The sequence below is a fragment of the Opisthorchis viverrini genome (genome assembly GCF_000715545.1).
Source record: "Opisthorchis viverrini unplaced genomic scaffold opera_v5_41, whole genome shotgun sequence".
Lineage (NCBI taxonomy): Eukaryota > Metazoa > Platyhelminthes > Trematoda > Opisthorchiida > Opisthorchiidae > Opisthorchis > Opisthorchis viverrini.
Genome location: NW_008751697.1, coordinates 1,009,541 through 1,037,384, shown reverse-complemented (window position 1 = coordinate 1,037,384; position 27,844 = coordinate 1,009,541). Strand labels below are relative to the sequence as shown.

The 27,844-nt window shown below is 41.2% G+C and overlaps 1 protein-coding gene across 1 annotated transcript; it reads left to right on the top strand.

The window, feature by feature from the left end:
- Positions 1-27,844, top strand: T265_13153 (hypothetical protein; the record flags this gene model as incomplete). Its single annotated transcript, XM_009167460.1, has 3 exons — positions 1-409; positions 19,486-20,187; positions 27,624-27,844. The coding sequence occupies 3 exons, from the start codon at positions 1-3 to the stop codon at positions 27,836-27,838; spliced, it is 1,326 nt and encodes a 441-aa protein (XP_009165724.1).

The following is a 27,844-nucleotide window of genomic DNA, read 5'->3' as shown; positions in this document are numbered from 1 at the left end:
ATGATTGCCAGAAACTTGAAAATGAAAATGCAGTTTGCTGGTTGGTACCGTGACTCGCAGACCCACATCATGTGTCTACTAATACTTGCTTGCTGCGCGTCTCGATTATCCGAGCCTAGTGCACTAGAGAATGCTCTGCTGGAACCTCGTGGTCCGGGGTCACTGGTGAAAGAAAGACCCGATCTATTACATGGAACCATGATGTTCCATGTTTTGTCCGCTTTGACCGGTCAGCCAAAGCAGTTGAGTATTGACGAGCTGGAGGATCTGAGGCGTACCATCCCGAGAGCGGTCGAAAATTATGTAAATGTCATGAACAACGCAAAGCTCTTGGAGGATTTGTCGACTGGCAAACTTGAAAAGAAACTGTTTGAAGACTATCAGAAGTCCCTGGTGTTTCTGGAGACAGGTGAGTTGGTGAAGGTTGCAGGACCTTACGGCACACGAAGTCTTGATAAAAGAATGTTTTTTTGGTAGATGCTGTTTGATTGTTTACAAACTCAGCTCAGGTATCCGGCCAATGATTCTTGCATCATTTTTATTCCTTACTCAAATAAAGGTTACATAAAATATTTTTCATCATATTATACAGAGGTGAATAAAGACTTCCGCTACAAAGTGTCTCGCAGCAATACATCAAATAAGCACAATCAACCTATCTCCAGCAAAGTCCTGTACATATGAAGACGGAATGTAAGCATGCATATGTATAATATGGCTGCTGAAAAATGGTAAAGTGTGGTTAATGAGATTAAAGCAGCCAAACCAAACATCACAGAATAACTAAAGGTTACCGTTTTATGGTTGAGACGATTGCATATGATGGCTGTGGAAGGCGATGAATCACACTGGAAGAATTCGTTGGGTGCATTTGTGACAAGCGATAAAATTTCCACTTGAAACGAAGTTTAAAAGCATAGCTTCCAAAGATTTGCTCTTCTTAGAGAAATACTTCATAGGTAAATGGAGGACGATAACTGATGCAACTTGTGTGCTGTGGCTTGAAGCACAACCAGTTTAGATACTATGGGTTACACTGACTGAAAAGTGAAAACATTCGTAGATATGGGGACTCAACATCTGTAAACGCTATCGTTTACTAGAATCTATCAGGCAGATAGCTTACCCATGGCTAGATGCCTCAAGAAAGAAATTCTGATGAAATAAAAAGAAATAACTGCGAAATTTTGAAGACAGGTAGACAGGTGAACCGTACTTCAGGTGGAGACGAGAACGACTAAAATCCTCCTTACACTCTAGTGCATTAGCAGAAATTAACAGTTGAGCTACCTAGCCAGAAATTCTATCTGCCAATAAACGCGATCAAAAATATCGGTGACCGGAGCCAAGAACCAGCTTACTGCCCCTAAATTAGACACAGGATTAAACTTGTTTTTAAACCCAAGGCGAAGAATATTAGGGGTGCCTGTTTGAGGAATGCCATCTGTATTAGGTGATACGTACTTAAATATTTCATTTGGTACACATTTTCCAAAAATAGATTTCACCCATTTTCAATTTATGGCGCAGTAAGCACAGAAAAGCCAAAGCATAAGCCGCGTTGCAAAACGCCTAACGTCTCTCTTCTAAACTTCGCCTGTCAATTTATTCTTTCAAATGTCATTTCCAGTCATTTCAACAGTTATCTACAGTCATTTAATGCGCAGTTACTTTCGAAAAAATGAAAGCTCACTTTGGAAAACCAAAGAATGGGCTGACAAGCTAAAACAAAAACTGTTAAGACTCATATGAATAGTTGAACGCTATTTCATAAAACACATTAAATGTAAAAATATGGGAAAATATAGAGACACTTTATTAAAAGTCTCATAAGACCATGGACATTTAACAAATATGGTTAATGTGAAAACAAATCCGCGCTACATAAGAAAGCTACTTGAACGGCTATACATGGCGATGGAATTCTCCAAAATGAGGAATATTCGAGGACAGGGACAGGATATTAAGAAGAATAATTATGATAGACCAACGTTAATTGAGAATCTGTTGGAGCAGCCTTGCTTGCAGTGTATCGCGAACTAACGTAGCCAGTTACAGAGATCAGCTAACATAGCAGCACAGAATTAGTTGAAAATTCGTGCGCCGGCAAAAGGCGAAACTGCAAATAAACGTACTATGAAATAAAATGTAAAGGCCATTACCAGGTAGTGAACGTGACAGATAGCGCGGCAAGCGTATCGAATAAAGCGAGGATGTCGCTTGCCAAAGAAATTTTTGATAAAAAAACTCCTTAAGGAGCCGAGAAGCAGGGCATTTAAGGAGGTGGTATCCGAAGATAGCTCTCTTATGATAATCAATAAAAAACGTAACAAATTGCAAATTGTGAACTAAATAACGGATAGTAGCTTCCAGTTAGGAATAAGACGAGCATATGAACAACCAAAGTTATTGAGGCATAACATAGTTGTAGCACCACTTGAACACGCAGCAGAATTCAGCAGTATTGATAAAATGCATAATTGAGGTTTGAAATGTGGTGAAAAATCTAGGTAAGGTTTAAAGAAGCAGATGTTCCAATTCAGTAGCCTGTGTTTAAAGCCATTCTAGGGTGGCTGAGAAGAGGTAGTGGGAAGGCACGAGAGTTTGAGTTCATGAAACTGGCTTCTTTCAACTAAACCGTACTAATCGAAGTTATGCAAAAGGTACCCCTTTATAGTAAGAATTACATAATATATTAGAAGATCAAAAATTATAAGCCGCTTTCTCATGCTTACGGGTTTGTTGTGTACTTGCGTCTTTATAACAAAACTTTCTTCAAATCCTATAAACTCGCTGGTTCTACAAGTGGATTTTTTAAGTTTCCCATTTCCAAACCAAGACACGAACGCCTGTAAACGTTGGTGTATAAAAACAATAGCATTGCAAATAGCACAATCCAGTTATTGCAGAGAAAAGCTAATAAGACCAGGCATGTTTGGGCTTTAGATGAACCAGATCTGGTATTTCAGTCATTCAGCTTCGGTTTCCTCCACTGATACCACGCTAAAACAAACTTTAGACCTATATACCTAGTCCACGTGTTTACTAAATTTCTCCTTCAGTTCTTTAGGCCCTGGAAACTTATTGCTCATAGATCACGCCAACGATATCTTAGTGTGATGAACATAAAATTCCTGACCGGTAATAACATTGGTTGGTGAGGGTCAAAAAGGTTTATTTAAAAAAAACATAATAAAGACGTGCAAAGTGCTGCTGTCACGGACATGGAAGACAAAATCGGAGCCGGCAGTGGGCAGCAGACGTAGAACCACTATCACAACCTGCTCAAAAATGCACGTAGGGAGTTTTCTAACCAATCTTTTGGTAAACCACGTGTTTGACCGCAAGAACTATCAACAATTTAGATTAACCTGGACAGTAGCCAACTTGATAACTTGTACAGTGATACTGAAGAACCCTGATTGTACTCAAAAAATAACTTTGAAGTTCTCCATGTTTAAAATACATGAAGATGAGGAGAGCCATTTTACAGGCTGGCTCCCAGACAGTCAAGATATAAGTCTAGTGGGAAGAGCACGGGATATAATGATGAGGCATTTTCAGAAAGATGGAATGTAAGAAACAAAGTTGTGAACAGCAGCCAGTCGATGTAGATGTATGTGGTATACAGGACATCGAATTACGGCACGATTTAATCAGAGCGATTTCTTTGGGGATCCACCAAGGAATGCAGTAACGAAACTGAGCCACGAAGCTCCTCCAGATAACCACAGAATCGCTTGACAGAATGAAACCAGGGAAATGTTACGGAAACAATAAAGATTGACCCGATTAAGTGGATTCCTCGGTGTTATCCGATTTCCGCATGAATTTGTTGGGAGGCGGATTTCATGCACGTTTAATTCGCAGTTTGAAGTGACTGCTCTTGCTGAGGCTGTTTAATTCTGGAGGAAAACAATCAAATATTAAAAATGATCCCAGATGTGATTTGGTTGACTGATCAAGCATTAGCCCGTGAATTATTCCATATTGCATTGGGATCGAACAGAAATCATGACAAATGAATTAGGCATCCGTTTCTTTATCGCGAACTGCTTGGTCCCCGAATTTATCAAGCATGCACGCGAACTCACTGGGTTTTACAATTTTCCTCCAAGCCCATCTAGCTCCCTTTTTGTACCACCTCAGGTGTGTTGGCCAAAGGATAAAATGTGTTGAACTCTGCTATTCACACAGGTATGCTCATCTACCACGAGTAGAAAATTTGCAGCCCAAAATAGAGTTCTGAAGACCTAAAGAGTATTCCGTTGAAACCAAATTGATGTGCAAATCTATGTTGTGCGAAAAAGCTTTCTTTTTATGGTAAATAACTTTCTTGCTTTTCGGACTTTCATACGGAGGAGAATTCTTTTATCTAGTCCAGTCAAGGGTGTTGTTGAAGCTAGACATTTTGAGTAATGCGCAAACTGTAGAAACCCTAGTTTTAATCGTCCTACTTCCTGATACAACGGCTACTTTTACTTATTTAGCCAGAAACCGCACTGATTTCTCAAGAGAGCCCACCAAAATTTAAAAATCCTAGTCTTAAGGAATGATGCTCTTGTCGGGAAATGAATGCAGTAATTTGGAATGCTGTTCCATAAAAGCGTTTGAAAGCGATGGGGAATGTGTATTAACCCTGCTACATCAAACAGAAAAATCATACCTATCGCTTTTGGAGTGACCGCTCATAGATTCGCTCAAAAGTTGGAACACAGTTTGTTGATACTTGTTGTTCTTCTGTGTATTACCAAGCTTGGAAAATGGGGCAAAAACAAATACGCTAAAAGCGAATCAGCGAAGTTCCTTATATCGTCTCCACTCCACATCACCAGCTTTGTCAGTAACATTGTTCTTCAAGTAGCCGTATGTACTGACTGACTTTTTGGGGATAGCGCTGACATTACCATTGTTTCCAGTTTGAAAGATCCCTTCATCTCGGGCATCCTTTCAGAGGTTTAGTATTCTTATTTTCTTTTGAAGCTTATGTCTTACAAAAAGGGACAACTTTGACTACTGTGTTTAATCTTGCTAAACTGGATCGCAGTAAACAGTTACCTTTGTCTGGTACGTTTATTTCGTTTAATTAAAATCAACGTACGTAAATGCTGTATATGGTATATTTTTCGACATGTCAACGTACGTTCCATCAGAGTGCAGTTGTGACGCCGAAGGAGATTGCTATTGTCCTAATCTGTTATTGCTTATTGGTTATTAATAAGAACAAGAATTATCGCGACTATGCCTGCATGGAGTATTTTTTTATATATTCTGAGTAGATCCTCATTGTACGGATAATGAGGGGCGACTTTTTCATTTCTATACTGAACGTCGTCTGTTACTGTCTCACCAGTCGCAAACCTCATCAACACAGTTCACTCATGAATTTATCAGTTACCGATAGACAGACTCAGTTAGAATTTACCGTTCCTTCTAAGCTACATAGCTAGACTCGGACCATGCCATCTCGCGTTCTCATACAGTGCCACTTTAAGTTGATCACTTTTTGTCCCATGTGAGGGCACTACGCGCGAAATCCTGTGTACGCGTGTAGATATATAAAACGATTTGCCTGAGTTCACCACGTCCAGCGGTATAAGGTAGGGCTATCCTCTTTCGCCGTTCGTTCCCCTAACTTTCTTATCTATGTGCTGTGTTATCACTGCCACATCACATCCACCAGAGTTTCCAGTGGTTTTGTATAACCTAAAAAGTCCTACCTGACAACTTAGCATGTTCCTTTCAACTCTAAAGAGAAAATACCTTGGTGGGACCAAATTGATAACTCATGCTTCGATTCCCTTAAAGTATGTGAACCGAGTAAATAACTAATTAGGCACCGCTTGTCATCGCTTCCATCGCTTGATTAAATACTCTACACTTCTCCTTTTTATGGTGATGAAAAGTGTTGCGGCTGAAACAAACGTTTACTAGGTATAAATAAATCAATAATATTTTATTCTATTATTAATCTCTTACTTCTAAAGGGGTAAGATTGCAGCGCCAACTAATAACTTGGCTGAATGTGATTTTAAAAAAGCTATAGGATTGGTTCACAATCTTTGTGTTTTAGAGAGAGCAAATTCGTGCGGTAATTCAAAACATTAGATGATTTATTTTCCAATTCCTTGCTTCAATATACCGGCTAGAATTTAGTGACGACTGTTCGTACAGTTGTTGCGCTATTTACGAAATCGGCAACAGGGACTAATAATGTCTACAGTCATAGGCTTCACAAAAATAAGCAATTTAGAACACACCAAACAAACTATCCACCCTTCTTGTAAATTCGGTCCCATTTCGACCAACCAAATAGCCGTAGCTGTTTCAACCACGGCTGATGTCATTATACCTTGTTTCTAAATCACCCGGCCTCCAGTTGATTAGGTCTGTCACTAGCTAACCTAAAGAAAATATTTTAAGGTGTATTCCACATGCATGATGACGACATGAGGATGCTTGCTTACATTATGCCTGGAGCAAGAGGAACAAGAGTGAAACATGACACGAATTCGTACAGCCATACTAAGGGTCACGGTGTTCGTGTAGGAATATTTGTGTAAAAGACCGTGTATGACACTCAGAGTGAGCACGAACTTGAGGGGAACTGATAACCTAACTGTACAAATAATAATAATAATATAGTAAACCCTTTTACAACAACATCTGGACAAGTTTTTCTGATTTAGATCACATGCTTTACCTTTAAAGACGGTCTCTTAGGATATTTCGTAAAATTCTGATATCCTACTAGCTTCACCGTCGAAGAACGCGTCTTGTATTCCAGTGATCATGTCCGTGTGTGACAGAAATGATCTCTGAAACAGAATTGTCTTCTCAGGGAATGTTGTCCAAAGATAAAAATTTATTCGTGTTACTAAAGGAGAATAGCAGTATAAAAAATGTGTGCTCGAGCGGCTGGAAAAATGGTCTTGCTATTCAGCAAGGATCACTGTTTGAACTAATTATAATCAAAATATCTTTACAGTGTAGCCTAGCAAATGACATACAATATACTGTGTATTATCTTTTATCAAGCCTACACGAATATAAAATCAGATTATGGGCTTGGTGCAACATTTCATTTCTGCGTTGACAAAATCAGTCATCTCATCCGAAAAATATTGGGCTTCTTGAAATGAATTTAGTGGTTGTATTATTAGTTCAGTGAAACTAGACATACAATCGTTCTGCATTGTGGTAAACAAAGGTGTGGAACGAATGAAAGGGAATAATGACATCGCCTGAGACAATTTCGGGGATGTACACATTGAGACGTGAATGAAACTTGCAAAAATTTTCCGATAAATACATGGAGATGGAATTAATTTACAAGAGCTATATCCCTCTGCAACGACACAAAAAGGCAAACCTCAGGGTATATTTAGACCTATCGGTGGTTATAAGCTGAAGAGAAAGATGGTACGCAACTGGTAGTTTACCAACTTATCAACACTGTTATCTTGGGGGACAAAAACACGCAATCCACCCCTTCATGCATTTCGTGTTGCAAATTTAGCCATTTCTGGCGTTCAAAAACTAATCAATATAAAGCTAAAGAGTCATATGCAACAGCGATTCACTTTCAAGATAAAAGAGGCCTAATCGATAGCCAGATATCTCACCTGCAGAACCAACTTTTTCCAGTAAAAGCTTGGTCAATAAATGATCGTTTGTTTATTCGTTGAACTGTGCAGTTTGATCGCCAATTTTTCATCACCAATTGAAGTGACAGTGCGTTGTTTAAGGGGGCGTAGCGATGTTTTGGAATCCGAGGCCCATCATCAAGCTCCATCATCAATCGAGGTGACATCATCAGTGCCTTGTTAGAGAGCGCAGTGGGGCGTAGGGTGGGGTCTGTTGTTGTGCGTTGAGTAGTGTTTCGTGTGTGTGAATATACGTGCTGCTAGCTGGGGCGGACTTTCAATCACGATTAGTTGTTCTTCCGGTGGTTGCATTGGTTGCCCCGTTATCTTGTGCCCTGGTTTGTGGACACCTACGCGACTTTCGAGCTTCGCATACCCTGCCTTCGTACTGTCATTCATGCTCAAGTGACCTCTGTCCTTGACCCTTCTCAGTTCCGGATTATGACGTTTGTTGATCTGACTTAGAGAGATTTCCTGTTTTCTCGTTTTTAATCCGATATTTGGTTCTCCTTGAGTAGTCCGGTTGAGATTTTGGTCCTTTGGATGTGGTAGGGCGTAAATTGGGTTCATTCGAATGCATTGACTGATTGAATCCGCCATGGAATAGTATGCTTCCAGAGATGCCCCTTCCGTATTACATGTCTCCATGTGCCCAAATGTCTGCGCTTTCCAGACTGAACTTGTGACCGCCTTGGTTTTCGTGTATGGCTATCAAGGATAGTGAGTCATGTCTCCTGACGACCACGTTGTGTCCCTTTATTCGCGCACACAATTTCCTCCCAGTTCGTCCATCGTTGAATTTTCGCAGCCGTTGCAGTTGATTTGCTATATTACATATTACATATATTACATATTTCCTGGCTTTGTCATTGCTGTCCTTCGGTCTTGATATTAGTTTTCTTGTAGTGGCATTCGGTTTGTGGGCCACGAGGATTGCTTTTTCAGCTAATGAGATAAAGCTCCGAACAAGCTACCAGACGAGTAGTTCTACCTTACATACAGAAAACAAAATTGAATTATAGATGAGTGTATTTGCGGAAGTCAGTTCAATTCGGGTTCAAGTAGGACTTAAGTTTGACGAAATTTCGGGGGAATGCCTACCTGATGAGCCCCAAGAAGAGTAAAGAGTTTTCAGCAAACTTGTGAGTAGTTTTCTTTTTGAAGTGGTAGATTATTCTAAAGTTAACCGTAGGATGCTCTTATTTCGTGATTGTGAGATTAAGCCCGTTCGATTCAGAGGATGCCTGGAATCTTTGAACGTTTGAATACTAGTGTCTCAGTAGCACTGGAAGAGTTATCTGGCTAAAGCGTGTACTCAGTGATATGATTTATAAGCCGGTACTTCATGATGAATCCTGTTCGTTGGGGTGAAAGATGAAAATTTCTTCACCCCTGTGGCTGGGTCGTGTTACGTATTTTTAGCCACTTCCTACACCAAATAGTTCTTCTGTTTTGCGTCCCAAGCCATTGCTAGAAATGAGCTCTCGGCGGATACGCTGTTGCACGGCAACGTAAAGTCGAAGCTGACACAACCAAATTGAAGGCTATGAGATCTTCGTAACTTTCAGGTTATATCCACTTGACGATCCTGCCTGCATGTGGTTGGAAATAATACGACGCGCAAGACTCAACCGATCCCAGCGATGCGAATGCCGTCAGTTATTGGACAAGCTAAATTTCGCCTGTCGTTGTACGGGATTATTTCAGGGTGGGTTTGCAAAGGACTCTAAATCAATCTGTTTATGGCACTTTGATTCGACATGCTGCTCAAATGTTACTATTTAATGTTGTTCAAAGCTGTGAGTACTTCGTTCTTGATTGTTTTCCTAGGGACATAAGTTTTCTTTGCGCCAAGTCCTTCACTTCTCTCTCTCCATTCTTAACCCAGATTTGTAAGACAAATGGATATCACATCGCGATTAAGTCCCGAAATGGATGGAAAAGAACCAATCGAGAGAGTGCACTGGAGATGATGCTCACTACAATCCGGTGATAGAATTTATCAAAGGAAAACGGGGATTTTAGGTGGCAAATGTAGGCCATTCTATAGCCCAGTTAACCGGGTTTGAAGTCAAATTGCTACAAACTGGCCCAAACTTTTCAATTATTTTATGTAAATTTAAAAAAAAATTGGCAGATAATCAGTTTTGCAATCTTGTTTAGAATGTGTCAACTAATTAAAAGCAAACATACAATCTTCATGAATATGAAGCCCTAAAAATATGACTAAATCGCTCACTGAGGTCCCCCTCGTGAGTGGTATTTAGTCAAATGGGCCTGCGGTGGAGGTGGGTGGTTTCACTCACTGCTAGTTACGTTGAACCGCATACTCACAAATCCATAGCTCGGAAGTGCAGTGCACTGGGTACACTTTTTAGCGCATAATTGTATCCAAGCACAAAACTCGTTTGATTGGATCCAAAAACTTACACTTAATCTTGTGTAGGGTACCCCTCCATTAGGTGTCACTAAAAAATTCGCAAGTCCCCCTTTCTTCAAGCTTCAGACAAAGGCATACCAGCATACGCCACCCCAAACTAGATTAGGAACAAGCGTTCATTCAAGCAGAACAGGCCTACATTTCTATCCCGGGGTTCTGTTTAATCAACTGGCATTATTAATAAGTGGAAGGACCGTCACATGATATACGCCACAAGCTGATACTTTCCTACGTTCAGGAATTTCAGCAAAGCCTGCCTACCCCCCCTTCATGACCGTTAATATCCTGGTATCCTCAATGACAGATTGCATGACACTTTAATTATGCAATGTTTTGTCGGTTCTGAAATGGCACCACGTGGCCCATATGTACAGTCCATGGGGTAGTCTTAAGCTTGGAGCCAAAAAAGCTCGACAATAAAGGTGCGGTTTGTTTCTTGTTCCTACGAACACGTTACAATCCTTTTGTACCACAAGCCAACTGATTTCGCTCCACGCGGAAATTGTACAACAAAAGCTGACACGATTTGGTATGAATGTTAAATAAGGTAATACGCCTAGTCCCGTGGGAAATTCATTGACTTACTATAGTCAATCGTATATACATTATATACTGTTAGATATTCCCTCTTTATCTTTATAAGTGCTGTCTGTCCTTTAAATAACTTTTTAGCAATCTAAACGGGCACCCATAGAGGTAAAGTACATCCAATCATTTCCTTTTACTTGGTTACGCACATCTAATCAAAGGTAAACTGCAAAACCAGTTTATCAGGCTGTCGCCCTATTCTTTACATTGTGTGTATCACTGGATCGACATTTAGATCTTTTTGAGGTGGAGATATCTCCATCATATGGACGTTCTTGAAAGTTTATTATCTTGAAAAATATTTTTGGAACCAACTGCAGAAAATGGGTGTTATCATTTGCAGTGGCAGCTGCGGTATTGTTCATCATGGTTCCAACATGAAAATGTCCCGCCTTCCTCTCCAATCCAGCCTGGTTGGTACAACGATCAGTACGTGTTCGTACGCACGCCTAAAATAAAAGCCACGGCAGTTCACCTGAATCTTGCTCCTTATTCAAAGCGTACTATTGTAACTGAGCTAGATATGGACCCCATTTTTCGGGTGTATTCTGAACAACTAAGTTGATATCGAAGGATTTTCTGGCACATGCTGAGTGCCCCGGGTTTAATTCTGAAGCACTAGGGTAGAAGAAACGTGTCAGTAGATGATTTCATCAAATTTCTACATCTTAAACACTTCTAAGATTAGCTATTGCTAGAAAAATGATCTACATCTGATGTCTTGAGCAACGTGCTGCCTAATAGCCACAAATAGTATGCATCAACATGGCCCACTCTTTCTTGCTGTATTCATGATGCGAGCAGTCAGCAGGATATTTTGAAAGATAAAGAAGAGAAATTATGAAAAGAAAGCGTAAGGTTACGTTTTTTAGGAATAACTCATACCATGTTCATTTCGTCTATTTGTATGATTTGATTTCGCCTTTCAAAATCATTCAGGCCCCTGGGTATATTCTCGCAGCAGAAAAACGAACGTTCGGATGATCCGAATGTAATTCTATATTGAAGGTGCTCATTGGTGCTCAAATAAATAGGTTCTCTCAAAAACCCTATTTACCTGCGCAGACTGACACCCTTCCATTATGCTTCGACTCTGTGTCAAATAAGGGTTACGTAAAATTTAGCTGCAAGAGACACCATTTGAGAGATCCAAAGTGGCCAGTCATTTTCCTAAAATACAACACAAGGCAAAATTTTTGATTGAGATTTTCTTAATTTAAGGCAGCTAGCAGTCAAAAACCACTATCGTAGAATAATTTTGCTTTCAACGTGATCAGAAGCTCCAAACGTAATTTTTAATTTGATGAACCTTAGGCAAAACAGTAAAACCTCTAAATTAGACCCGTCTGGAGACAACTTACTAGCCACGTCACCTACAATTAAGTGGGCAGTGCAAAGTATATTTTGTAGTGCAGTGTTGTGCGGAGAAGTGATAACTTCCATACCAACAATTGTCGCACACTAAAACAAGAAATGCAACAAAGTTCAAAATCACCCATGTATCAAAGTTGTTTCAGTCATAGGAGAATGGCTAGCTTTGTGTGGTCCACTTGTACTCAAAACTTTAAGATCATCACCGCTTAGTGTACAGTATAGAACACCATCCCTGCTCAACCAAGACTGCTAAAAAGCACCCTGGAAAGCGTAGCGATATTGGTTGTTACAAAACTACACTCTCAATGCATTTCGCTCGCTGGTAGTTTAGACATGATAGAACTCCCTAAGGTGAATACTCTGCACACTAATGATAAAGTATTAGTTAATTTTGGACGTACCGGAATCCACAAGGACGGTGAAAAAAACGGATCTGGAATTTCAGATACACCATAACACATCCAGAAATCACCGTGAAATGGGTTTACTGATGCACAGCACCTTAATAAGTTAAAGGAAAATATATGAACGCCGCTCATCATTAGACACAATGGATAAGGGACTTCGAATGTACCACAAAGTGCTTCAGTCATTGATGACAGGTTTCTAAAATGCTGGGGTACCGTGCAATCATAAAGGGCTACTAAATTCTACCTATGGTAATCAATTAACAAAACAATCCCGGGATAACAGCCATATACGTTGAAACGTTCATTCAAAATCGAATGTGTTTGGAAGGCAGCGCAAGCCTCTAACCAATAATGACCCTGTTTGCTCACAACTAAATCCTACGAGGAGCAGACCCACAGCAATGGGCGAGCATACATGTGAACACTGTTACGTAAACTAATGCAATAATGTTCATTTTAAGGTTGTGGTCACAATAACTCAAATCGGCAATTTCATACACAAAGTCGGTCGTGACTTAATCAAGAACACCCACGACATTAAATCTACAGTAGTCGCTGCAAAAGAAGACTATCTGCTTGATCGAGGGTCACATTTCCCCGGCCCACTCTGGTTCGTTTTGAAGTGAAGACCTCTTGAAACACTACCTCTAAACATACCACCGGCGTACATATGCTATATTATACATATGTACTATACACTATCACATAATCTCAACGTTTCTCTTCAAATGAGTTGACCACATTGACATCTTACTAAAATATGAAGCCGCCAAGACCCAACTTAAGGAATTCCTTTTCCCACAGTTCCTTCTGTATTCCGCCAGACACTTGTTTAACTTTGACTGTTTCTGCCATAAGAACACGTTGTTATCCTCCAAAAAGGACTAGACTGTTGAACGTATTGAACGTTCCACTTACCCACATATTCACATGTCTATCTAAATATATTTACATATAAATATATATGTAATATATATATATATAGGCCTATCTGACTATCTAGATTGTTAACTGCGTCTGGCCTAAATACCCACTCGACAGCTGTCCATGATACTACTTACTGGTTTCTATGCCATCATACCGCAATTAATTGCTACGCATTCCAGGATCAGGAAGAAAATATTGAACTAAGAACAGAATGGTCTCCTTGATGTGCTCCCAAAAGGTCCCAAAAGTCCTATTATTCACCACTTTTTTAAAGTTTGGCTGAAAACTGGTACCCTTTGAGAGCTTAAAACCCAACTTTGCAAAAAACGAGCGCCTTAGTTGTCCTCGAGGAGCTATTTTTTCACCCAATAAATGCCACTATAAGGATATCATTTTGTTCAAAATTAACACACCAAGGTGGTTAACGACAATTTACGGCGCTCAGAAACGTTTTCCACTTAAGAGAGGTTTCCATTTACCACTCTCAAGGATCTAAAATAACTCAGGATTCCCTTAAAGGCAAACTCCTCCCAAAATAGGTTGCCTCCCCCTATAATGATTAGTATTCCACGATTAATCGGTTGTATCAAGTTACATTTTGGCAGCCTACTAGAATGCGAAGCCAACAATAAATCAAACCTACCATGAGAAAGGCGACAAAGTTTGGTGTAACAAACTCGTCCCGGAATTTTAACCATTTTCGTGTAATGCAAGGATCTTGCAAAATATTCCGCTTGTCAACCTTGAACAAAAAGTAGACGAGGTCAGTATCAACTTGAAATATATCACATAACCATTATAAAAAGAATCATAAAAGTAGTCTTAAAACAGTAATGAAAGTATTTGCATCTTGGTGCTCCTCAAGAGAGTACCACCAGAATGGAGACAAGTCCCCTGCTTAAGATGCAGTCTCTCCATGGAATTCCACTACTCCGCTCTAGAATTTTTTATCACGTGTGACGTGCACTGGTTTATCATGATTTAGAAATATTCACTTCATTTATTCCACACATTACTTATGATGTATTTATGGATTACGATGATGCTTCTATCCATTTTGATGATTCACAGATAAATATTTAGAAAAATAGTAGTTCTCAAATCCCCAGGTATGTATATGGAGCTCTCTGGTAACTATTGTGAGACGAACATTTGTCCCAATTGTCTGAGAATGCAGCATGTGAGTGGAAAAGTTGTTTGCAAGAGCCTGACATCCTTTGAAGAGAGAATCTGACGACGCATTCGCACCTATGTTCCGATAACCAAATACAGCAACAAGACGATCCTTATTAGGCACAGCGAATAAAGTGCCCTTGCACTTGGGTTAGCTGCTGTCATCTAGTTTGAAACATACTGAGCAGACATAAGGAGATTACGAAATCCCGCCAGTTAACACAAACTTCCGGGAGAACAATGAGGTGCTTAGTAAGGCTTATTCAAATTTGAGTGCATCCAGGCAACAGCACGAACATTTTGAAAATATGGAAACCAAGAGCTTCCTGGTCTGTTTGAACACAACTAAGACTTATGTTGCACAGTTCCACTGAAGCAGGCGAATTTGCATTTTAATAGAGATTACATCCTGTCAATGAATCGAATCTCGGATGCATTTCCAAAAGGCTGATTTATCCTTTTTGGCAATGATCAGCAGTGGACACCTCACGAAAATCCAGGAAGTATCAAGCCCGTGACCACCCTGTTGGTTGTCTGAATACTTAACCATCTGACCTCGCGTAGTTGACCAGAGTTGTGATTAACTTGTACTTCGACAGAACGACTATTCAGATGGACGTTTTACCATCTGGGGGAAATGTTATTTTCCCCCTGAACTACTTGCAGATCTTCACTTTAGGAACCAGTCAACACTTTTGAACGAGTGATGTGGAGCCTGTGAGTGAAGGGATAGCGATGCTGTGTTCCGTTAAGATGCAAATTAATCACTCTAACGATCAGCTACTCGTGGCCGAACGGTTAATTGTCCATATACCACTATCTGATGGTTCGTGGGTACGAAATTACCTGAGGATATATTGTGCTCATGAACCCCATAAGAACTGACTTCACTGACAGGACGAACTCTCTACTGAACTCCCCTAATTTGGTCATAGTACCAGTGAAGATGCATGTGAATGGTGCCGTGTAAGCCAAAGCAATAATGTCTTTCTCTAAGTTGTGAACAAGACAACTCAAATCGGCATTTTTATAAGTGAAACTGACTGCCATTTAGCCAGGAATATCTACTAAAATAACCTCACTGTGGTCGATCCCAGATAGGCCGACCGTTTGGGATAAAAGCCTGCCCCATGTGATTCGCTCTGAAGTTGACACCTCTTAGTACATTACTTCCCTACCTCGCAATTATAAATGTCGCCGTGGTGCGAAATAGAGTGGTCCATGGATTATTGGGCTCTTAATTAGTCTTTCGTCAGTTAGGTGGTTGGAAAACTGAATATAATATTGTCCCTCGAGTGATTGTGGGTCCTACAGAGTGGCTATCATCCAAATAATGAAAGTTGTCACTTTACATGTGGGCGTTTCTTGTGTCTGAAATCCTCGAGTCGTTGGAATTGCTTGGTCGCACTTAAAATATGCACGTATCATGCTCTCGGAATCCCTGCCGCTTTCGTGGTCAAAAGAGCTGACTGACATCTTTCTCTAAAGTGACTGTTTCTATGGTCCACCTTTTTAGAATTACGTAGTTATTGTGGTGAGGTTGCGGGATGTGTATCGCTCATACTCAAAATAATCTCGTTTGAACAGTCGCCCTTCTATTTTGGTGGATCCACAACAAAGTAGGAAACACTGGACTCGAGTTTTACGCTTATTAGGCCCCTGAACACATCTGACGCGTCCAACACACTCGCCCCACATGTCAGATCTCTGGAGTTCGAACGCCAATAAGGTAACTGAATGTGCACTGTTGATGAGCCCTTGTAAGAACGAAACTCTATTCCAGTGCTTACCCTCCCTTGCTGTGAACTCACCAGGTTGAGGAGGGTATCAGGACAGAATGACGACTTTTCCATCGAGAACGGTGTGAATATGAAGAATTACCTAATTCTTTTGCCCGCCGTCCCCTACAGACCACTTTTAAGAGTCAAAGTGAAGAAAATTTGTTATCAGAATTATCCATTCTGGAAGAGTTTTACCACTAAATTTTGCGACCTTGCCAACTCGCTTTTGTGACTGGGTTAAATGCTGCAATGGTTCTGGGGGCTACGCTGGCTAGACCTTCGTCTCAAATAATGCACACATACCAGGAAGGTCAAAGGGTAGCAGTCAGATTAGGAGCAGCGAGCATTGCAACAAGATTAACCGTAATATGAAGCGGTCAGAAGGCACGATACCGCTGACTGGTTGGGCACGAGATTATTTCTCGATTCGGCAAAACCAGGGTGGCCTCTGTGAACCCCCATGACCTATGGCACCGGATTGATGTCAGTCTTCCTGTTAACACCACAGTATAGGCTGCGGTGGTGCAATCCATACTGCTCTATGAGTCTGAAAAGGGGCTTCTAGGTACATAGGATGTTGTAGGTGCTTGATCATAGGTGTCTCTAAAGTATCTGAGCTTATGAAATCGCTGCACTAACAGTGCTCATGTTTGGATGCCATGGATGACCTACTCGCCCTTCGTAGGTTACGCCAGTCATGGCAGGTGTCCTTCGCAGAGCGTTTTCGTCAAGACCTCACTGAAAGCGACTGGCAGGTTGATATTATATGAGTTGGCGACGAAGTATGTTAGCAATAACCAGTACACTCTATCGTGTCGACAAGTGACGCCTTCCTGGATGGGGACCAAGGAACTCGATTCATTATTGGTTATTGGCACCGACAGACGTTTCAATCACGCAGCCCCTAGTGTTTATCTAGTGGAGATACTGCAGTTAATTCCTAGCTGCCCACTAAAAGCTTATGCCATGGCTTCCAACGCCTGAGTATATTTCCTCCGCTTTCCCATTGTCCTGTGAACGGAGGTATTGCAGGCTGGAACCTGCAATCCCTCAGATAGCTGGACCGAAGTATGTTTCATTTAGTTATGTTAATCATCTGGTTCTTTCATTGTGTGGACTGATAACAGACCCATTATAATGGTCAAATCATAGTACATTCCCAAATTTATGACAGGGCCGCAAGGTATACACACTTTTCAGAACGCTGAAAACTATCGAGAAAAAAAGCCCAACCTAAGTACCCGGGTGGCAAACATACCAAGACCGTGTTCCCACAAAACTAAGGCTTGGACAGATTTTCTCCTGTCCTGGCTTGACAGCAACGACGTGTACTGACTCATTTCCGTTTAGTCCAACCACGTGGAGTATTGCCAAATGGTCATATTGGGTGCTCAGTATTCGCACCATAGAAATGAATTTCCGAAAGCCATGACGTGCCTTTTTGGACTAAAAGAGACAGGCAATTGAGTTCAGAGTATGAGTCCTATCTTTTGAGCCCCATCTAGACATCCTGGGGTTTGAGGGATGCTGGGAAAGTGTTCCACAAAATTTTTTCCGCGAGAGTTATGATTGTTTCAGTGGACAATGAAATTCGGTGAGCTGCAAAGGTATGAACGTAGATTAGGATGGGTTTTAGTTTGAGCACATACGCAACAAAGTGCTATATTTTGGCGTAAAAAGTTTTGTTTCACTCACAAAGGTTTTGCAGCTAAGTGCATTGTGCGGCTAATGGGAGCCGTCATATTGTTTGTCAAGTTTTCGGATTTCCAGTTCATGCGCGATCGAGTGTGTACTCTAGTAAGAGCTGGACACCATTTCGGTATCTCCACTTTGTGTGGGCTAACTCGAATGAGCTTACCATAAATGAATGAGTGGCATACAAACACGAGTGTCCTGGTAACAAATCGTGAACAAAATCACTGATCAACTAACTAGTACCCCAGGATCCTTCGGCGGCCAGGCCTATTTCACCTGGTCGGGCTAACTGATTACTATAAAGGGCCTAAATAGTAGGCTCTTTCCACCATATTTTGAGGACGTAATAACTGACTACGTCCAAAAGGTTGTTGTATATGTCATTCGTAGACCAGTGGATGTAGTAGTTAAATATCTGAGGGCTGCAAGTGTGTTAAGACAAGGAGAATATACGTCAAATATCTTCTAGTAAACTGAGAAAACTATTTCTCGCCTCCGAAAACAGGGTGGGAAAATTTGGAAAGAATTTGTTACACATCTTACACACAGATATTGGCGCTACGTGGAATCTAATCGCAAATTTTCAGAGTTGGACTGAGCGATAGAGTGTGAATATTCATGGTCCCAAAGTTTCAGCTGCCGTGGGCAATCCCTATCTTTGTTTTTTACAGCCAACCGAATACACAAAAACCAGACATCGTCTCTCGTGATTGGTTCGACCATAGCCTTAGGTCTCATGTTTGGTCTGAGTGGGCAGGACTGGATGAGTATGCCTATGTATGTGCCTATGTGCCTGCCTATATGGATACACGTGTCTGCGTACTAGTTAAACCAGCTGGCTATCGACAACGTCGGTGAACGGATTTCTGAACGGGCGCTGCCTTCTGAGGGCACTTGTGGGTAAGGGCCTATATTATGCCTTTGCGTCCACCTGTCGTGCCTAGTTAGTATGGGTTCCGGAGGCAGGATCTTTTTTCCGACAAAATCTTCGACACACTCCGGACCGTACAGTCGCAAAAACTCCCTACGCTTATGGCGCTCAGTATACGCACAATGGAGTTGAACTTTCGAAAGTTATGACGTGTCCCTGATGGGCCAAAGTAATCAGACAATTGAGTTGAGAGAACAAGTCCAAACTTTTAAGCCCTATTTAGGCATCCTGGGGTCTCAGTGATGCTGGGAAATTATCCCACAAGACGTCTCAGCCAGAAGAATGGTTGCTTCAGTGAACAATGAGATTTGGTGAGCTGAAAAATTATGAACTTAGATCAGGACGGTTTATGGCCTTGAGCGCACGCGCAAAAATGAAACATTTTGGCGTAGAAAGCTTTACTCCACTAGTAAATTCTTTGCAGGTGAGAGCATTGTGCGGATAATGGGCACCTACACATTCAACAGTAAAATTTTTACAAGGGTTTCACGGTGTCCCCCTTCGGTATTTTATTTTGCAGGAAAATGCAGTTTAACAAGGGACCAGCAGCCCTATCCTTGCCTAATTATTCGCAAACCAATTGAATTTCCGGAGAGTCCCATCATTTTAGCGCGCCTATCCGCATTTGTTCTTCCATGGATCAGACCGGACAATTTGGCCCTAAGCGTGCATTTTCTGGATGAAACGCAACATCACTTTGAAGAAGATATCTTTCGGCTTGATAATGTCACAAAAATTTTTGATTCCTTCAACGTAAACTGGTTCTCAGAGCGTGAAGTTAAATGGGATGTAACCGCGGCGATGGTCGACATACAACGACGTCAAAGCAGCCAGTCCTATCCGATAATATTAACACTGCACTGCGTGAACGAAAAGTGTCGTACAGACACAACTATTTGGCACCTGTTTTCTCATCCGGAATTCAAAGAGGCCATTCTCTCTCCCGATGGTCAAGCAGTGCTGGAGTTGTACACTGATTCAACTGTTGATCTCGTCAAAAAGTACGGACGGAGGCGATTAATTGGTAGATCAACTTCAGGAGATTATCATCGACGTAACGGGAACAATTGTCCAAGCTTTTTAGATCGTGATCGCCAAGAAGCCAAGTGCTGTCTATTTCGATACACTCTAACCAAACGTCAGTTGGATCAGAATGACAAACTGCGCTTTATTGTTTTCCCGCACCACCTGCCGTTGAATATATGTCATGGGCGATGCATTGGTAGGTTGATTTTACAGAACATCTACTGTTTTGTGTTCAGATATGCTCGCCTGAGCGGTAGTAAGCTACCGGTTTAGTAAACTCACAATTCATCCTGGCTTAGTTAAATTTTATTTACAGGCCCTCTGAACAACCTAATGACAAGGGAGATAGTTTTCTGCCCTCCATAGAATAACTAGTCCATAGTGATTGTTATTTATTTATTTGTATTTGCTCTCACACCTCACTGTGGGTAATTTTGTGGAATCCGTCAATACCTTCGGGGTTGCGCATTTTATTCTCCTAAATGACTGACTTAAAAATCTATGGTTTCGAGGACCATCACTGGGTGTTTACTTGGTGCATTGGTCCAATATAACTACTCACTGGGAGTGATTCCGGGTTTGTTTATGTTTTTTTCAATTTTTTCCACTCTGTATGGCATCGTATAATGTCCACATCCGCCTTTGCGACCCAAAGCATTTTGGAATTACTAGAATTGGGAAACGTCATTGCAGAATATTCGTATTTCACTGACCGTTACAAATGGTTTTGTGCGGCGGTAACGGGGGGAGTAATCTGCGAAGGGTGTCAGTGTCTTCGAGATAACAATATCAAGGAGAACCACAGATTACCGTAGTAAGGTTGCCTCACTTATGAGATGGCCTGATGTGGAGTAGCGTCAACTGAAGAACAACACATTGGTTCAGTGTTTACTCAACCTCCTCCGTAGTATTCAACCAATGACTTATACTTTACCTATACTTTACCTATACTGACCAATACTATACCTATACTTATACTACCAATGACCTATACTATCTTCTATATCATTTCTCTCCTCATATAAGTGTGTCCACGTATCAGATGGTTTCACATTCAATTTCATCCCTTCAAAATCCAACAGTCCCACTAATGATGCATTTCAAAAGATATTTTGGACTGATTGCTCTTGGCTTATTTTTCCACAACTGCACGCACGCTGGCATTAAAATTGATCACAGCGTGACCCGCCTACGGCCATAGTCTAGGATGGCGTAGTTTTCACCATCTTAACATTAAGACAATGAAAAATTTGTTACCTTGGTAACCCGGCCGCATTAGCCTATGTCGATAAACATGCAGGTGTTAGACGGCAAGCAAAAACAATGTATCATTGGGAATAAATCCTTGAGAACGCCTACCAATTTTTCCTAGGTTCCAGTTGTACAGCACTGTCTTCCTTTTGACGTAAGAATTGATGCACATGACCTACTGATACCAAACTTAATGAAACAATGTGGTCGTGAACATGAGTACTTCAGGACACGCGTGGAGCACAATCCATCCTCAAAAGCTCGAAAGATACCCCCATCCGAAGAGGTCATCATTGAAAAAATGGCCGGCAACTTAAGCCACCTAGTGGAGAATGCACGGAGCCATGCAAGTAGTTTTGAAATACCCAAGTTTCTTTGGGCTAATGCATTGTGAAAACAATAACCCACGATGACCGATGGTGCTCGCGCCTTCGAGAGAGGCTAATAACTACTCAAATCATGATAGTTTCTTGGTTAAACCTAAATCTAGATATTCTGCGTTGAACTATACACTAGGCTTAACTAACAAGAATGTCGAAACCTCCAACTCACACACTTTGAGTTTCATGCACGTTTTATTTTTCCGAGGTTGAATTCCAAAGATACTTATGCACCCACACTGTTGATTATCACTCACGTTAGTTGTTCGCCACTCCGAGTAGTTATAATCCCCGTTAGCGAATTCAGTGAAACATCTATTCCTATTAAATACCCCGTTTATTAAATCTTCCGTTTTCCAGCTCGCTCAGCATTTTTGGGGATTTTGATTGCAAACTATATTTAAAGCTAGCTAGCATTCAACCGGGCGTGGATAAAATGTCTAATCCGGAAAAATTCCTATACATTACCAGTTGACTGAATGATTATCCAACACGTAACACTTAGATTGTTTCCGACGTTATATTAAATACTAGGTTGAAAATTTTGGCATGGCTACCTTAAAGCGACGGTTCGGAACCTTTTGTATGCAACCTTTTAACGTAAAATAGCTGGTGTTTTATCCATGCTCCGCCGATCATGCTCCTCTCATTAGATGAGGTGAAACATTGTCTGAACGATAATTTTCTGTTGCAGTGTCCGCGGCTTTTGTTTTATACCCACACAAAAGCCAAATGTGGCTGCCCTATTTCTCCTCCCCTCTCTGCCCTCTGAAGCACTATACAGGTTCTTGTGAGCAAGCTCTGCGTGATGCCGCTAATTTGTATTTTAACACAAACCATTATGCGCTAAGTTTTATTTGCCTCTCTCTATCTCTGATGGACCTTTCACCAACCATTCTCTTGCCCCTTGAAGTCCCCGCTACCTTTGAAAATAGAGCTATTTTTCGAACATTTTATTATTGACAGATCAGCTCATAAACCTACTTGCAGACAGGGTACATGCAACAATTTATTTTTTAAACATCCCACAGTAATTTTGTCCGTCACCTTTTTCAAAATTGGTTTCACCATATATTTAGCTTCTGGGTCAAACGAATCGGTTGACTACAGTAATTAGTTGAGGAAACCTCCAGTTTGTCGTTGTATGGATGTAATTAGATACAGTCTGCAAATTGCGCGTGATAACATGGAGAAAGCGTCTAATATAGGTAACTGAACAATTGCTCACTCAAAGTAAAATTACAGTTTGATGCAACCTTTCCAAGTAGACTGATCCGTCAATCACCTACAATGATCACCGTTCCGTAGAATATACGATGTTTTCGAGTCAGTTTCCCTGAAAGAGCACATGCTTTAAAGCGCCTCTCATAATTTTTTAAACCTACCAATTATTTTTTGACAACAGAAGGCGACAAAGAAACGTTCAGAGAGCGCTGAGGCCATCTGAACTGTCAAGACAAAAGTAAAATAAGTCATTCTGGATTAGATTCAAACCGGATGCCACCGATAAGCTTCTGTGTCAGGTGCAATATAATTTGAAAGTCTATGAATCAAAACAAACAGCTGTAGTTTGTGGCGCCTCCACAACACCTCGCCCACCCAGAGTTATCTCCGTCAAGGACTTTCTACAACCAAGTAAACGCAAGGAAACTGAGGTGATAGGGTCCAGTCGTCGTGTCTCGTGATGGGCTAACGATGTCCTTCGTCCCAGTATGATCGAGTGAAAGTATTTGTGGGCGCCTATCCATGCAGTAGTGCAGTGGCTGGTGGATGGTCAGTCGGCGGATGCTGTGACTGTGAGCTCCACCTTTACGTCGCACGTGGATGACTCTCCATATTTCTCCATTATTGCGTTCAGTCACCGTGGTCCGACCAATCCAAGCAGAGCTCTGACAGGGACAACAGAGCTGCGAACAACCCACCGCGAACACAATATCCAATTCTCAGCTTATTGTGTCAAAGTCAGAAAAGGCCGGAATGTGATTCTGTCATGGCCCTGTATGCGTTCGAAAAAATGAACAGTAACGTTCATCAAGAACATTTTTGTGGCTCCAATAAGAAACTTCACAGTAGCTACATTTGATATGACCATTATTGGACAAAAACAGTCTCCAGTATTACTGAATAAAAGTTGGAGCTTCCTCAAGACTTCAAAGATGGGACTTTGGCCATCAAATGCTTAGGATTTCATCCATCTAAGGAATGCGATCTGCAATTTCGTCCAAAACAGTTTTACTTTCGACCGCACTCTGTGGTGGTTCACGGACTAGTAGCGTCTGCCAAAGTATGTTCACGCCAGAGTTATTCAGACTGAGCTGTAAAATTTGCACATATTTGTAGCCTAATAGATTTACGCGTTCTATTGAATACATCTGCCAACCCTAGTGCATTATCTTGGTAGAAGAAACTCGGGCACAAAGACACGCTAGGTGCACTTAAGAGCTAGTACTTTCCAATCATTGAGATTCATCGCTTTGAGGTTTTCCCACTCCGTATTCCATTGACTTACAAGACTGCGATATAAGGTCACCGAGAGTTGTTGCATATTTGTGCACAAGAATACGAACACATCACTTAGTCTATTTTGTTTAACCAACAAACATATTTAGCTGAAATCGCACAATTTATCCTTCGTTCTCACAGAGATGGAGGACCTGCACAACTAGACAATTTGCAATTACAGATACTTCGGTTGAACAGATGGATAGTAGTTGTGTTATATCAGAAACATCGTGAGAAATTGTAGATCGCTTTACAATTTCAGTGTCCCCAGCCATATTCCCGGATTCGTAAGCAAGGTGTTCTTAAGGTAGCCAATATTTTCGTGTTCATCACATTATCAACTTACTTCATCAATTCTTAGGAACTTTTCTTGATTTAGTTTGATCAACAGTTTATCAAGACAGTACCGTTGACCATTCAACATAATTGATACATATATCGAAAACACGCGATAAAATAAAGTAAGACACTGTCTCTAGTTCCCTAGCTAGCACATAGTAATTGGCATCTTATCTCTCTCTACCGCAGGTATTTTTGTTTGTGATTTGGGTTTTACCACCAGGCGCGAAGATGACTGGTTTTAAGTAGGTGGAAGTCTTTGAGTATAAACATTATGGCAGCTAAATTCACATATTCAACATAAGTTCATTGTGTCTTGCGCGTAAACACTCAAGAGCGCTGGAACTTTTGTTTTCCGATTGTAAAAGGCAAGCTTCAGAAATATACACTTTCCTGCAGCGAGGAGGGAAACCATTGTCTAGTTAGTTGTTCCTTTCTAGATGAAATACTCCATCATTAAACGGAAATGGCAGCAATCGAATTTATAGGACAATATTCCGAGGACAATGTCTACGAATCAAAACGTCTGTGGCCCAACCGACAGTTATTGACAGCTTTTGTTGTCCTATGTGAGAAGGAATATAATATCAAGATATTTACTGCATTACGACCAGGTGAAGGTTTAAAAAGGCTCAAGGCCTATTCATCTGAGTGAAACGTACTCAGAACAATTCAATGCATTTTCTAACCAATAACTAACGAATGAACGCTCGTGATCAATTCAACCTCTCGTATCACAGAGAGCGAATAGTTATTTTGCATATCACAGAACTTTCAACATAAGTCATTTTCTCGAGTACTGTCCAAGTCATCGGCCCGGTTCCTTTGTTCATCAGGAACGTCGAAGTTCAGCAGTATGACAATTTGCAAAGTTTTTTTCTTCGGCAGCCTGATAATTTGGCGATTCCAACCCAGATGCGTCTAAAAGAATACCAAGTGTTGACACAGTCATTGTTGTTAGCCTTTTCGCCCCTGGCATTAGTACGCTTATTTCAAACGAAGAGTTTACCTCATATATCTTGTTTGATAAATACCGGCACCCAAAGTTTTTACGGCAGACATTTACCTGGAAATTCTTATTTTTTATATAAAACGCACGGCGTACGTAGGCCGGCCAAAAAGCAAACGGACTCTTTATCTGTGAATTCAGTCTAAATCTAGTCTTTTTGGGTTTCAAGATATCCTAGTTTGTTTTCCAAGTAACAGGTTAGCTGGTGCTACCTGATAAATCGTGGATGATTTCGATGTTTGACCATGTGTGCACGGACGAGTGTCTGGGAGATAGGTAAATTTTCCCTCCAGCACAATGTTTTGTGGTCTTCAGCTAAAGTTATCCTCGGATGAATCTCGCCTGATCACCACTCCGAAGTTCATACATCGGGGGGTATATGGGATCGCCTGCTAATATTTTGTGAAACTCGTTGACTTTGGTTGCCCTTAAGTGGATTCGGACCAGCCGCGTTTTAAAATCCTTTTTAGAGCTGAGTTTAGAAGCACAGAGGTAAAATTTGGTCATTTGGAATATGCATACTTTAGCCAAGCGAAATCAGTATGAGTTCTATTCCAGCGGGTCCTTAATGTTAGCCATGGACACATCACGGCATCTGCATTAGTAGCAAAGTATTCGCAAATTTTGATCGCTGATTCGCTATCCGTGCCAATGCCAGGTGGCACGTGTGGGTATAAACAAAGTCCTTCATACGTGTGATGCTCGGGTGGCCGGAATATAGTTCTTCTCGAACCCGATACTTTGGAATCGGAGGTTGCTCATCGAAAACCTGAAGAGAAGCCACAGTTATGATTGTACCACGTCTAATAAAAATTTACTTACGTTCCTGCGGAATATAATGCTACGATCACACATTACATGGGACAAAAGAAGACAGCTTATCGAATGAAATCAGAGCGAATTTTCACCTTGTCATGGGTAAGGTGACAAAACATGTTCGTGCTCGTCATCATCTAACTGAATTGGCCCACCAGGTCACTCTCCAGTTAAACGGTGGAGTTTGTTTCCCAGGAAGTGGAATGCATAGCGTGGTCCCGTCCCGTCCATAAAGACATGACCGTGGAGCAGCTGGGTAAGAAGGATCAATCATTTTCCTTAGTCTTCGGGATGACACTGACAGACTACACAACCCGGATCAGACAATATGTTGGGGTATTGTCTGGTGTGGAAGGGCAGAAAAGACTCTCAAAACCGAGCTCACCAACCGAATTATCGATAGCTTTCGGTCAGTTTTACGCGCAACCATGAAGAGATAGTGGCAGCTAGCTTTCGCCATGATACTGGAAAGGTGCCTTCTGGACAGCATTAATCAAACAGGTTTTCTTCGGTTCCAGTTTCACGGCTGACCGTCAGTTAGAGTGCAGCGTACCTTAGCAATAAAATAAGAGGCTGCACCGAAAACATGAAAAATATGGTGTAATTTCAGTCAGCTCAGCAGCTATTCACTCAGTAACTGTTGAATAGTCCCTGTAAGCGCTATTTTTTGGCAAAAATGCGTCAACAACAGGTCTCAAAAAATGAAGTACACTGATTGCAAAGAGTAATCAGCAGCTATTCACTCAGTAACTGTTGAATAGTCCCTGTAAGCGCTATTTTTTGGCAAAAATGCGTCAACAACAGGTCTGACTCCAAAAAATGAGCTTGTAAGCGACAGCATAATGCAGTATCAGTGACCCGCCACAGGCGTTTTAGAGAAAATGGTCGTCCTTTTTCAAAATACCGAAGTCAGTTTTGCTTCTAGGCTACCTAGATGAAAGTAGGCAAGTCATTCTCAGAAGATTTTCACACATGTTTATTTCACACATGTTTATTTCACAGTTAAAAGTCAGGTGCGTACTGATCGAGGAGACTTACGGCTGTACCACACTTGAGTATGGCGTCAGCCGAATGAAAATAAATCTTAATACAACACTACTGTTCTAACACACAGTAGTTCATTTTTATGGGGTATTGTGCAGAATGGCATCATCATTCATCACACAAACAGGCTAGGGGTCACACGAAACCGGTGAAAATTGTGTATAAGATGACCATTCAAAAGCCGGAATTGAGACATCTGTCCATATTTTGAAGTTTCAGGGCATCAATTCTCACAAGTTTACTGATGGCTATACTTTGTTCTATATAGTTCCCTCGAATTTTACACTTCAGGTTTGTACATGCCAACGGACAACTCACATAGTGTTTTGTTAAATCGCTACTTTTCCGGCCTTGACCATGAAGAACGAAACGCTATCTATGACTCAATGCCTTGTTGTGCTGCAAACGAAACAAGCCCCTTCACAATTGTGTACAAAAACGCAGAAAACAAACTCGTCCATGAGACTTTGGAGCGCGCCATCAAAATGAATTGTGCATGCAACTAGCGTGAG